Source organism: Lethenteron reissneri, chromosome 44 (genome assembly GCF_015708825.2).
Source record: "Lethenteron reissneri isolate LAM-NWPU_2019-01 chromosome 44, ASM1570882v1, whole genome shotgun sequence".
Taxonomy (NCBI): Eukaryota; Metazoa; Chordata; class Hyperoartia; order Petromyzontiformes; family Petromyzontidae; genus Lethenteron; species Lethenteron reissneri.
Window position 1 is genome coordinate 6,673,226 of NC_083822.1, and position 13,889 is coordinate 6,687,114.

Below are 13,889 nucleotides of genomic sequence, written 5' to 3' on the forward strand. Positions count from 1 at the left end.
CGACACACATTTTTACTTACGTGCTCTGACAAAAAAATAAAAAATCTATTACGCATTTTATTGCTCGCCAAATCTGACACGTGCTAAATGAGTGATGTGAATAGTCGGTGTAGCCCATTGGTAACCACATGAGCGAATGCAATCGGTGTGAAGCCGGGTTAACGCCTGAGCCATCTGTTGCGCAACGAGTCGTGAATCGCACGCAACGCGCGGACCGCCTCTGAAAACCGGTTGCCAGCAGTTGCGCAACGGGCTGCGCTTGCAGTCGAGATACAGACTCGACTTTCACGCGATCCGCCCTCTTGTCAATCCACTGCTGCGCCGTGCGCATCGTGGGGAAATTCTGACCATAATTCAACCACAGCAAAATTCACAGCACTGCGGATGTTGCTGTGGATGAAGTGTGGATGTTGCCGCTCTGCCTCCTGCTGCCCACATCGTAGCCTGCAACGTCCCACTGCTGGCAAAGTTGATCCCTGTGTCGTAGCGGCTTCGTCTCGCCGTGCGATCCGGGCGGCACGGTGGTGGCGCAGTAATAGCACTTGCAGCCTCACATCAAGGAGAACCCCTCGTTTGTTTGACCGATTTAGGCATTGCTTGCCTGTGGAGTTCGTGTGTTCTCCTGTTGTTCTCAATGGGGTTCCCTCCGGGTTCTCCTGGAGGTGTGTTGTTGTTGTGTGTGTGATGCGTTGTTAGCCTTATAACGTGTGCCACGTTGATGCACGACCTTATTTAACCGGGCACACCGTTTTTTTTGTTTATGCATTTGTTTTGCACAGAATGTATACGTTTTTTTCGCACCGTACGTAGCCAACCGTGCTTATCGGAGTAATCAGGTCCCAATCGAAAATGGGGATTTATTGCCCAACTGGTTTCACCTGTGCCAAAATAAAACCAAATAAACATAATACAATCAGTTTAACACGTAGGCTTTCGCTAGCAATATTATTCATAATAGAGGTGTTTGGGTAACATCGCGTAAATAAAAGTGTGTCGTTAAACCCGACGACACCCGACACAGCCAATTAGTAAGGTTTGTTACGTAAACTAGCACAGTACACAAACACACCGGTGTACTGTACTTGTAACGAATTGGCACGTTCTGTTTACGTGACAAACCTTACTAATTGGCTGTGTCGGGTGGTGGCGGGTTTAATGACACATTCACATTTAACCAAAAAACCTCTGTTATGGCTAACACGACCAACCAGGTTGGCTTTTCTTCCCCAGGGTAAGAAAGTAAAAGTAATAATAATTGCTTATTTTAGTTCTCTCGAGATCAACTCTGGACTAGGTTTTGTTGTCTATCGTACGTCAGCGGTTCTTACGTGGTGTCCACTTAACGGTCTAAAGCGAAACATTAAATAAATAGTATGAATCATTAATGCAGAAGCAAAAGCTGCTGAAATTAAAGTAGTAGTCGTCATTGTCGTTACTTCACTTGATCAACAAACGTGGAGGAATGAGACGGATCCCTCCCTGTGGGGTTTTCAGCAATTGTTTAATAAAGATCACAGAAGCAGAACTAATTCAATAACTTAACGACGTACATTGTCAACCCTCTGAAATTTGCATTGCGTTACAGCGCAGCGACGGGAATGTTCGTGGTTGTATCCAGACGTAACAATCGCACCGTGGCCGGGAAGAAAAATAAAGTCACGAGCATCATTGTGTTTCCCACTGCGCCACAGTCGGACCCTGCGCACGCGTACAGAGATGCGCACACCTCTACAACAACTATTGACAGACGCTAAATGACGGTGACATCACCACAGCGCTTGTGTCAAAGCTAAGTGCACTTTGCAGCTACGTCAAGTGTCAAAGGCTCACTGGTGGGAGGTCACGAGGCAATCTCAGGATGTATCATCAGCCGTGGTCAATCCATTGATGAAGACCTCCATGACTCACCGCTGCCTCCCACGATCATGCGAAGCAGCGATCCACCTGTAGCGGCCGCACAAATAGACAAAGAACCCCCACGGAGGCCTTCGCAGATTATTGTGCCAAGTGCTATTGTAGACCCCTTATGCAGGTCATCACGGCGCACGAGAGGATGGTGTGGCCACAGCCACGCCCGATTGTTAATCGTTCATGGCTGGGTCAACCTAGGGATGGTCCCCACCCTTTTTTGTGATAACACATGCCACTTTCAGACGTGGCCTGGAATAGAACTCGGGTAACAGGGATCTTAGCACAGTGCGGTCGCCACAACGCCACACACACCGGTACAAGCGTAGACACACAACAATAACAGCCGCTATTTGCCACCAAGTGGCGGTGACATCACCAGCCTAGGTGCACTTTGAGGCCACGTGCAGTGGGCAAGGCTTCCTGCTAAGCAGGTGGTCACGAGACAGACCCATGTGCCATGGGTCGACTGACTGAGATGACCAGCCTTGTGCCAACTCGCTGCATTTTAGCTGCCCAGCGCTTCGCTCGCTCACAGAACACACACACACGCGTACATACCAACACACACAACAACAACAATCGCCGTTCGCCACTAAGTGGCGGGTGACGTCACCACGGCGCTTGTGCCAGGCTATGTGCACGTTGAGGCTACGAAAAGTGTCGAATGCCCGTTGGCAGGTCACGGGGTAGACCCAGGTGCCAAATACACACACGTACATACAAACACACAAACACACAAACACACGCACACGCGTACATACCAACACACACAACAACAACAATCGCCGTTCGCCACTAAGTGGCGGGTGACGTCACCACGGCGCTTGTGCCAGGCTATGTGCACGTTGAGGCTACGAAAAGTGTCGAATGCCCGTTGGCAGGTCACGGGGTAGACCCAGGTGCCAAATACACACACGTACATACAAACACACAAACACACAAACACACACACACGCGTACATACCAACACACACAACAACAACAATCGCCGTTCGCCACTAAGTGGCGGGTGACGTCACCACGGCGCTTGTGCCAGGCTATGTGCACGTTGAGGCTACGAAAAGTGTCGAATGCCCGTTGGCAGGTCACGGGGTAGACCCAGGTGCCAAATACACACACGTACATACAAACACACAAACACACAAACACACACACACGCGTACATACCAACACACACAACAACAACAATCGCCGTTCGCCACTAAGTGGCGGGTGACGTCACCACGGCGCTTGTGCCAGGCTATGTGCACGTTGAGGCTACGAAAAGTGTCGAATGCCCGTTGGCAGGTCACGGGGTAGACCCAGGTGCCAAATACACACACGTACATACAAACACACAAACACACAAACACACACACACGCGTACATACCAACACACACAACAACAACAATCGCCGTTCGCCACTAAGTGGCGGGTGACGTCACCACGGCGCTTGTGCCAGGCTATGTGCACGTTGAGGCTACGAAAAGTGTCGAATGCCCGTTGGCAGGTCACGGGGTAGACCCAGGTGCCAAATACACACACGTACATACAAACACACAAACACACAAACACACACACACGCGTACATACCAACACACACAACAACAACAATCGCCGTTCGCCACTAAGTGGCGGGTGACGTCACCACGGCGCTTGTGCCAGGCTATGTGCACGTTGAGGCTACGAAAAGTGTCGAATGCCCGTTGGCAGGTCACGGGGTAGACCCAGGTGCCAAATACACACACGTACATACAAACACACAAACACACAAACACACACACACGCGTACATACCAACACACACAACAACAACAATCGCCGTTCGCCACTAAGTGGCGGGTGACGTCACCACGGCGCTTGTGCCAGGCTATGTGCACGTTGAGGCTACGAAAAGTGTCGAATGCCCGTTGGCAGGTCACGGGGTAGACCCAGGTGCCAAATACACACACGTACATACAAACACACAAACACACAAACACACACACACGCGTACATACCAACACACACAACAACAACAATCGCCGTTCGCCACTAAGTGGCGGGTGACGTCACCACGGCGCTTGTGCCAGGCTATGTGCACGTTGAGGCTACGAAAAGTGTCGAATGCCCGTTGGCAGGTCACGGGGTAGACCCAGGTGCCAAATACACACACGTACATACAAACACACAAACACACAAACACACACACACGCGTACATACCAACACACACAACAACAACAATCGCCGTTCGCCACTAAGTGGCGGGTGACGTCACCACGGCGCTTGTGCCAGGCTATGTGCACGTTGAGGCTACGAAAAGTGTCGAATGCCCGTTGGCAGGTCACGGGGTAGACCCAGGTGCCAAATACACACACGTACATACAAACACACAAACACACAAACACACACACACGCGTACATACCAACACACACAACAACAACAATCGCCGTTCGCCACTAAGTGGCGGGTGACGTCACCACGGCGCTTGTGCCAGGCTATGTGCACGTTGAGGCTACGAAAAGTGTCGAATGCCCGTTGGCAGGTCACGGGGTAGACCCAGGTGCCAAATACACACACGTACATACAAACACACAAACACACAAACACACACACACGCGTACATACCAACACACACAACAACAACAATCGCCGTTCGCCACTAAGTGGCGGGTGACGTCACCACGGCGCTTGTGCCAGGCTATGTGCACGTTGAGGCTACGAAAAGTGTCGAATGCCCGTTGGCAGGTCACGGGGTAGACCCAGGTGCCAAATACACACACGTACATACAAACACACAAACACACAAACACACACACACGCGTACATACCAACACACACAACAACAACAATCGCCGTTCGCCACTAAGTGGCGGGTGACGTCACCACGGCGCTTGTGCCAGGCTATGTGCACGTTGAGGCTACGAAAAGTGTCGAATGCCCGTTGGCAGGTCACGGGGTAGACCCAGGTGCCAAATACACACACGTACATACAAACACACAAACACACAAACACACACACACGCGTACATACCAACACACACAACAACAACAATCGCCGTTCGCCACTAAGTGGCGGGTGACGTCACCACGGCGCTTGTGCCAGGCTATGTGCACGTTGAGGCTACGAAAAGTGTCGAATGCCCGTTGGCAGGTCACGGGGTAGACCCAGGTGCCAAATACACACACGTACATACAAACACACAAACACACAAACACACACACACGCGTACATACCAACACACACAACAACAACAATCGCCGTTCGCCACTAAGTGGCGGGTGACGTCACCACGGCGCTTGTGCCAGGCTATGTGCACGTTGAGGCTACGAAAAGTGTCGAATGCCCGTTGGCAGGTCACGGGGTAGACCCAGGTGCCAAATACACACACGTACATACAAACACACAAACACACAAACACACGCACACGCGTACATACCAACACACACAACAACAACAATCGCCGTTCGCCACTAAGTGGCGGGTGACGTCACCACGGCGCTTGTGCCAGGCTATGTGCACGTTGAGGCCACGAAAAGTGTCGAATGCCCGTTGGCAGGTCACGGGGTAGACCCAGGTGCCAAATACACACACGTACATACAAACACACAAACACACACGCGCCCGCACCTACACGGCTTCTGTCAGGGCCAGCGACGAGTGCCGACTGTAGCGTCGCCTCCCGCACCGCGACCCGAGCGCGGCCCCCACGAGCCTCGCACGCTCCGCCACTCCACGGCACATGCGCGCGTACACGCACGGCGCCACGCACGGGGGCGCGTATGCGAGCATCTGTGCCAGCGCCTTGACCAGGCGGAACGAGGGCCTCCTCCTCACGGCGGCGAACACGCCGGCCCCGACGGTCGCGTAGAACGGGGCCCACAGCGAGAAGTGGACGGGCACCGCCACGAGCGCCATGCGCAGCGCACCTCTCTGCGCTTCCCGCTCGGCGGCGTCGTCCTCGTCAACGCCACCGCCGCCGCGTGACAGCAGACGCGCGGCGCACCACGCGCTCACGCACGAGCCCGCGACCGGCACGACGAAGCCCGTGACGACGAGCGAGACGTCGGCGAGCTCGCGCACGCCGAGCGCCACGCAGTCGAGGTGCCCGCGCCGCGAGCAGCCGATCTGCAGCGCGGCGGGGAACGCGGCCAGGCACGAGCCGCCCCACAGGAAGGCGCACACGTGCGGGGCGCTGCGCGCGTCCACGAGCGGCGGGCGCGAGCCCGCGGGCAGCGCCGCCTCCAGGTACGCGTCGAAGGCGAGCAGGGTCACCGAGTAGGCGCTCGCCAGCGCCGACACGTGGAAGAGGACGTAGGCCGCGGCGCAGCCGTACGCGCCGCGCGGGTCGCGCTCGGCAGACCCGTCCGTTGCGTCCGTCGCGTCGTGCGTCAGCCCCGTGAGGTGCGCCAGAGCCACGCTCAGCTGCAGGGCGTTGGCCAGCGCGGCGCTCGTCACGTACACGTCCACCGCGGACGGTTGGCGAGCCGCGGCGCTCCGAGGATGAGGAGGTGGAGGAGGAGAGGCGCCTCCGCTGATGGCGGCGAGAGCGCGGTGTCCACCGCACAGGTTCACGGCGGCCACGCCGAGATTGAGGAGCAGCGCGAGAGGCACCAGCGTGGCCAGGAAGATGGAGCAGATGGTGGCGAGGACGACCTCGCCCTGACGGTGGTCCCAGCCGCACGACGCCTCGCGGAGGAGTCGCCCGCTGCGCATCAGAGTGAAGTCGCGTGTGGCCAGAGTGCACGCATTGCCCAGGGCCTCCTCGTGCCACGGGTCAGGGACGCAGTCCCACATCTTGACCCCTGCACAGCGAGAAATGGGGGGGGGGGGGGGGAGGTAGACGGCGCTAGTTCGCAGAGAGAGGGGCCTCTGTGTATGTATGTGTACTGCTTGCATGTTAACATCACGTTGCATCAAAAAAGCACAGAACATTATAAAGGACTCTTCTCACCCTGGACACTCACTGTTTGAGCTGTTGCCATCAGGCAGACGATTCAGATCAGTCAAAACAAGGACAAACAGATTCAAACAGAGCTTTTATCCTACAGCGATCACCACACTCAATAATGCTAATTAATTATTAAGTAATAGCGTTTACAATTGACTGTGAAATAGAGATGTGCAATGACAAAATGTAACCTTATGTGGGTATGTGGGTATACTTGGGCTGTTTTTATATATAGTATAAATTGATTATCTTTCATTTAATTTTATTTTTATTTTCTTGTATTATTTAATTTAAATTTATGAATGAGGCCCTGACTGGTGAGCATTTTAAATTTCGTTGTACTGGTGACAATGACAATAAACGATCTATCTATCTATCTATCATGGTTACTATATTCTTGGTTCTTTCGGTAAAGTCACGTAGAAGGGAAATAAAAAAAATATGAAAAAATATCTATTCTTTTTATATTTTACTTTTTTAATTATCTCCCTTCTACGTGACTTTACCGAAAAAACCAAGAAGTGAATCCCTGCAGTCACGAAAGCTTTCAATCGTAAGCATGGTTACTGTTGTCATGAACTCCACCCGTGTTGAGGACTCGGCTTACCAGTCTGACTGTTTCGTCTCAGCCACACCGTTTCCAATCACCACCACATTGCCTGTTGCGACGTTGGTTTTAATCCGGGTTTCAGCCACTCGTGATTAAATCAGCTTCTCCAATCTAGTTAGCTGATGAGTCTCAGCCCAGTCGTCATCAATGACTGCACACCAACCCATCTCATTAAATTATTTGTTTTCACTTAATTCAGCATAGGACGGATTGAATGCCACGTGACGAACACCTGTATCGCATAGCGTGCGAGAATGTGCACCGCCCTCTCGTGTGCATGATAGGTAACTGCAGGGACCACAGTACAAGTTCTGTAATGTCATCTTCCACGGGCCTTTCTCGGACACAAGGTGATGTTACTCAGCTTGCGTGGAGAGGTCCACAGGCCTAGGGGAAGTCCTTCCTCTCATATCCGCGAGATTCTGGCGTTTTGATCTCCCGGCGCGACAGTCCAATGATCAGTTTCTTAAATATCCCTTCCCCTCTTCCACCCACCCACCAGCTGAATCAACGGGTAGACCACAGTGAATTGATGGGCATTTCGCGTGTGGTGAGGTCAAGCGTGGTTACTCTCACCTCTTCCAAAACATCTGGCCAGCGTGGAAGAGTAGGCCAAATACAATATAGGTCTCTGGAGTGTGCTCAAGTGGAGGCCCTAAGCAAGAAATTGCAGGGCTGAAGGTTTACCGACTGGTGCATAAAACAATGACGCTTTGACGACGTTCACTTCTCACACACACGTGTACACGTATAACGTGAACAACATAATGTTATCATCGCTGCATCACGCTTCAGCGCTTTGCTAACCCACTGCTGGATAAAGGTACTCCCAGCCCACGTGTGGATTATTGGACCATACTTCACCAGGCTGGTCAGTGCGGATTGGTGATTGTGGGGGGTGGGGGGGCAAGATCGATTCAAGATATCGATCGCCACTGATGTTAGCCATGACCGCGAATCAAACTCAGGCCATTGGGTTCGTGTTGCGGTGCGCTCAAGACTGCGCCACTCCTCGTTTATTATGTCGACAACTATTAAATAATACTCAGTTTTATTAGAATATACAGCCCATGGTCAGTCCACTGCTGAATGAAGGTCTCCACAATGCCATGTCGGTCCTAGAGCTTGTTTGGCCAGACCTCAACACGCTGGTCAGTATATATACTGTGTGTGTGTATATAGCCAGACAAAAACGTGATATTCTTACCTTGCTGCTGAGCGAATTCCGCAAGCATAAGAAATGAAACGATCGGATCGATTGCCTTCCCGTAGTAGTCGTGGTGGTGGGGTGTGGGTTAGTTACAGCGTGCGGAATCCATGCGCACAGCTTCTCAGCTGTGAAAGTCCCTCACTACAGCTGGTGTGTGTGCGCGTGCGTGTGACCGTGTTGTATGAGTACGTGAGTAGATGATCTTTGTCTTTGGGGAGCAGCTGTTCAGCGGTTATCGCGCTGCGCCAGGAACCCGGCGACCCGAGTTCGATTCTCGCTCACGGCCAACGCCAGTGACGATTATCCGAACCGGTCCCGGGCCTCTCCTAGGTCAACTAAGCCTCAAATAAGTAACCTGGTGCAGTAGACTAAGGCGGTCTGGCGCGGTGCTGGCCACCCACCCCCTTGTTTACCTGTGCTGGCTAACAACACTTGTCCCAAGCGTCTGTTGAGGCTATAAGGGGGCTCGTTGTCTTTGGTGTTTGTGAGAGTATGTGAGAGCGTGTGGCCTTTCTCGATAATTCGTCTGAAGTTCATTATCTTTCTCTTTATCACCGAAGTCCGTCCGCACCCGTCGCCTGCAAACGTGTCCCGCCCTGCACGCCTGTGTGTGTGGGGGCTGGAGAAGAGATGGAGTGGTGTGGTACAAGAGGATGTGGAGCTGAGTGGACTTGCCGATGAGTGGTACCAGCGGTGTAAAGATCGGCCTCTGTGGAGGAGACTCGTGATGGACGCTACTGGGCAGTTGGAGGCTGTCGCCCTCCAACAACAACGGAGGGCGGAGGAGCGAGGCTCACAACAACGAGCGGAGCGCCGGGTTGTTAAAGCAACAAGTTAGCACAGTAGGGGGCACAGGTGGTGCATCGGCCAGTCATCTCAGTCAGTCGACCCGTGGCACCTGGGTCTGCCCCGTGACCTCCTGCCAGCGGGCGTTCGACACTTCATGTGGCCTCAAGGTGCACATGGCCTGGCACAAGCGCCGTGGTGACGTCACTGCTACTTAGTGGCGAATGGCAGTTGTTGTCGTGTGTGTACGCTTACTGTAGGTGTGTGTGTCTGTTCACGCGTGTGTACGTGTGTGTCTTTGTTCGTGAGCGGTAGGGTAGGGGCTAACGCACCACGCTGCAAACCCGAAACAACCCTCGTATAACAGCGACAAATATCTGAACCGCTGTGGGACTTCCCCTAGGTCAACTCAACCTTAATTGAGTATCCTGTGCGATGTTTAAACATCATAACTGGGAAGACAAAGGCGGCCGGGCCGGACGTGGTTCCGGTCACCCACCCCCGCGTGTGCCGTGCTGGCAGAAATAGGTGCTCGCTAACAGCAATTGCCCGATAACAGTACATTAATGTCTATACGACGGGGGGTCTTTATTCTGTGTGCACTTGTCTGTGTACGTATGTGTGCATGTATGTACGTTTGTGAAAGCGAAATGATCGGGGCCAATGATTTGTGGTTGTGGCGGCACGCCACGAGTGAAAAACAATTATACACAAACATAGTTCGTGGTTCACGCTCCTGCTGCTACCGCTGCTGCGCTGGCAGTGTTGCACAACAAAATAATGAATCAAGACACAAAACCCATCAACAACGCAATCGTCTACAACACCACTGCTCTAAATTGCAACAAAAACAGAAAATATGCGACGTTTCGGGCAATGACCCTTCTTCATAGCGTTGAGAGAAAGAGTGGCCAGAGTGATTCGAGTGAATAATCCTAGGAGACTTGCATTTTTGACCTTTGCGGGGTGGGGGGGGCAGTTTCCTTGTCAGTGGCCACGTGGCCGTAGCGCGCTCGGTGTGGTGATGGTGGTCACGCATCGTCTAGACGCCGCCGCCGACGACGCTGGCCTCTCAGTCCGCCTGTGTTGTGGACGTGGATAAAACCCCCAGCGTCTTTAAACGTCGCAGAATTGGCACGTACGGGGCGAGCTATCAAAGGCAAACACTTGGCCAAAACTTGACCAACCAGTCACCAGTACCAGCCCTTCCAATGACCCACAGACTAACTAGTTCACCACTAACTAGTACCAGCCCTACCATGACCCACATCCTAACTAGTCCACCACTAACTAGTACCAGCCCTACCAATGACTCACATCCTAACTAGTCCACCACTAACTAGTACCAGCCCTTCCAATGACCCACAGACTAACTAGTCCACCACTAACTAGTACCAGCCCTTCCAATGACCCACAGACTAACTAGTCCACCACTAACTAGTACTAGCCCTTCCAATGACCCACAGACTAACTAGTCCACCACTAACTAGTACTAGCCCTTCCAATGACCCACAGACTAACTAGTTCACCACTAACTAGTACTAACCCTTCCAATGACCCACAGACTAACTAGTCCACCACTAACTAGTACCAGCCCTACCAATGACCCACAGACTAACTAGTCCACCACTAACTAGTACTCACCCTTCCAATGACCCACAGACTAACTAGTCCACCACTAACTAGTACCAGCCCTTCCAATGACCGTGGCCCTCTCGCTGACCCTAACCTTAACTCGTAATCCAGCCACTGATGTTAGCCCTTCACTGACCCTATCCCATGCACGTACGATCACTCATGATGACCGTAACCATGAGCGACTATCCGACCGGTCACTCGCGCTGTGACTACACTCAACAAGACGTGTGCATCGAATCGTTCTCCACGCACCAGTTTACCCTCTGGACATTGAGCTTCCTCGAGGTCCTTCCTACAGCAGTGGCGTGAGCGAGTTATTGCAGGGCTGCGCCTTTGGCCACTGTGCAAATTCAATTCCAAGTACAGTACGCTCTATATCAGGGGTGTGGAACCTTTTTTCTGCCAAGGGCCATTTGGATATTTATAACATCATTACGCGGGTCATACAAAATTATCAACTGAAAAATTAGCCTGTTATATTTGGTCAAACGTTTAATTAACTCACCCCTTAATGTGATGGCTGGAACTGCTTCTCTTTGGCGAGGCGTGTGATGTTGGCTGGTATTGATGATGTTGCTACTCGCAACTGCTTTTCCAGGTTTGCTCCTAGATTTTTTTAATTTCGAGTCCCGCCTGCGGTTCGCTTGGCAGGGCCACACCAAATGAATCCGCGGGCCTCATACGGCCCACGGACCGAACGTCCCCCACCACTGCAGTCTATATGCTCAGGCAGTGGTTCTAAACATGTTCAGGCAGTGATTCTCAACATTGTTTGGCAACTGTACACCACCCTTTGTTGAAGTTAGTCTCAAACGAGCACTCCCTTGCTCGACCCAACATGGTTTCTGAGAAATGAACGCACGAATCGTGAACATCTATGGTTTAACCAATTGTACATATTGTGATGTATCCTAACTAGCGAGTGGCTGCAAGCGAATTACCAAAAATAATAATCAATAACGGACTCTCTGCATGTGTGCCGTGATTGGTTAGCGCAAGCTGGTTGCTCTTGGAAAACCCAACATCGTTGACGATCAATGAGTTTATAGAAAGTTATTTTACATCTTTCCAGGTTACCATAAGGATTCAAAATGTTATCGTCGTTATTTCATATTGGCAGATTCATACGCGATTATTCACCAATGGTACCCATTGTATATTATATAATTTGAGGCATTTATACATCGCCTCACGTACCACCTGGGACATTGCTCCCGGTTGAGAACCACTGTTCCATCAGACCCGTCCCATGCCTTGGCTGGCACACCGCCCAATCCAGTAAGCAATCGATGCAAAACAACAACAACAACAACAGGACAACAACAGGGTTAGCGAGCGCCTATGAAGGCCGGCAGGGCACACAATGGGATGGGTGTTGCCAGCACCACGCCAGGCCGCCTTTGTCTCCTCAACGCTGATGTCTACTAAACCGTAACCAGGATCGCACACTTACTCATTTAAGTCCGAGTCGACCTAGGGGAGGCCCAGCACCGGTTCGAAATATTGATTGGTCGTGATTGTGCGCGCACGCAAGACACTCACGCTTACTCGACGACCCGCTCGTTAGCCCTTCGGAGATGGATGGTGGTGGGTGGTGGTGGTGGTGGTTCTTTGTGTGAGTGGGAGGTGGTCAGCGAGTGGCTTCTGTATCAGGAAGGGGCCAAGATACGCTTCACGGAAACGATTTGGCAATTTGGCCTGCCGTGTTGGGACATCGCCCTTGGGCTGGCATGCGCCTTAGTCTAAGTCGACTCAGCCTCAAATACGTACATCTGCAAGTACCCCGGGCGATTGGAGGATGTGGCCGCGAACGTCGACATGTCGATTAATAGAACTGTCGATTAATAAAAATGTCGATGATTTGAGCTCACGAACGCAAGCAGCCGGACGCGCGCGTAAAGAATACGGACAACTTGAAACTTGGAGGACGGTAAAACCCATTGAAATCGTGATACATTATGAACTGTTAATACAAGCGGTGTTCAGGTTAGGCGCAGAGAACTCACCGGTTCAATTCCGATCTCCCAGCGATGACAATTAAACAACGACGCAGCTTTCTTACACTGCCACGCAGCAGTGCACTGTAAATGGGTCCACAGTGTTTGCGTGTAGTGGGGTAAAGTGTGGGGACTCCCAAGCACGTGTTTATCAGAAGATTGGACCAAACACTGCAGCTGCCTCGAGTGCCAGTCCCTTCTACCAGCGCTTGGGAAAGAGCAATATCTGTTCTTTTTAAAACAAAACTAAATTAGTGTTTTTTTATAATATATTACCAGGTAAGGCCCACTGAGCCGTATAGTTCTTTTTGAGAAGCGACCCGGCCAAAACTGAAAGCTCAACGAAGTGGCTCATCGTGTGGAAATTTATAGCAGTCAAATGCTCTCTAAACACGTGTTGTTGATTCCAAATGTGGAGGGAGAAAACTGGTGAACAATCTACGCCACCACTGGGAGAGAGACACGTAAACTCAAAATATCCAGGTGTCAGGGCCGAGATCAAACCCACGTCAGCCTGGACACCAGGCGAGGTAGTTAACATCCCCCTATCAAGTGGGCTTAATAGGCAGGAGACAGCGCTGGAAGGGTTGGCTGGCCGATGGGTCAGACTGGTGACGACGGCCTGTCAGCCAAAGGAGGGAACGCATAGCCTGACACGACTCCAACGATGAGTTAAATTCACGTGCAGGAGTGAGATTAGATAGCTTAAGTGTGGCATCGCGGGGCCGAGAGGGGCATGCCTTCATCGAGCATTAGATAGAGCGTGGCTCACGATGGTGAAATTGTTGCAAGTTGGTGACGTGTTAAGTTTTGCAAGCGCGAGTC

General features: G+C 52.0%; 1 protein-coding gene across 1 annotated transcript; it reads right to left on the reverse strand.

Moving 5' to 3' along the window:
* Positions 1 to 1,238: 1,238 nt before the first annotated feature.
* Positions 1,239 to 12,687, reverse strand: LOC133353586 (probable G-protein coupled receptor 146). The gene is made up of 3 exons (XM_061569949.1): positions 12,610 to 12,687; positions 5,503 to 6,677; positions 1,239 to 1,944 (listed from the first exon to the last, which is right to left on the reverse strand). The coding sequence occupies exon 2, from the start codon at positions 6,667 to 6,669 to the stop codon at positions 5,503 to 5,505; it is 1,167 nt and encodes a 388-aa protein (XP_061425933.1). The 5' UTR covers positions 6,670 to 6,677; positions 12,610 to 12,687; the 3' UTR covers positions 1,239 to 1,944.
* Between the last annotated feature and the right edge of the window lie 1,202 nt (positions 12,688 to 13,889).

Bases quoted from the DNA above. Each gene is read 5' to 3' on its own strand.
- LOC133353586 (XM_061569949.1), bottom strand. From the start codon at position 6,669: ATGTGGGACTGCGTCCCTGACCCGTGGCACGAGGAGGCCCTGGGCAAT.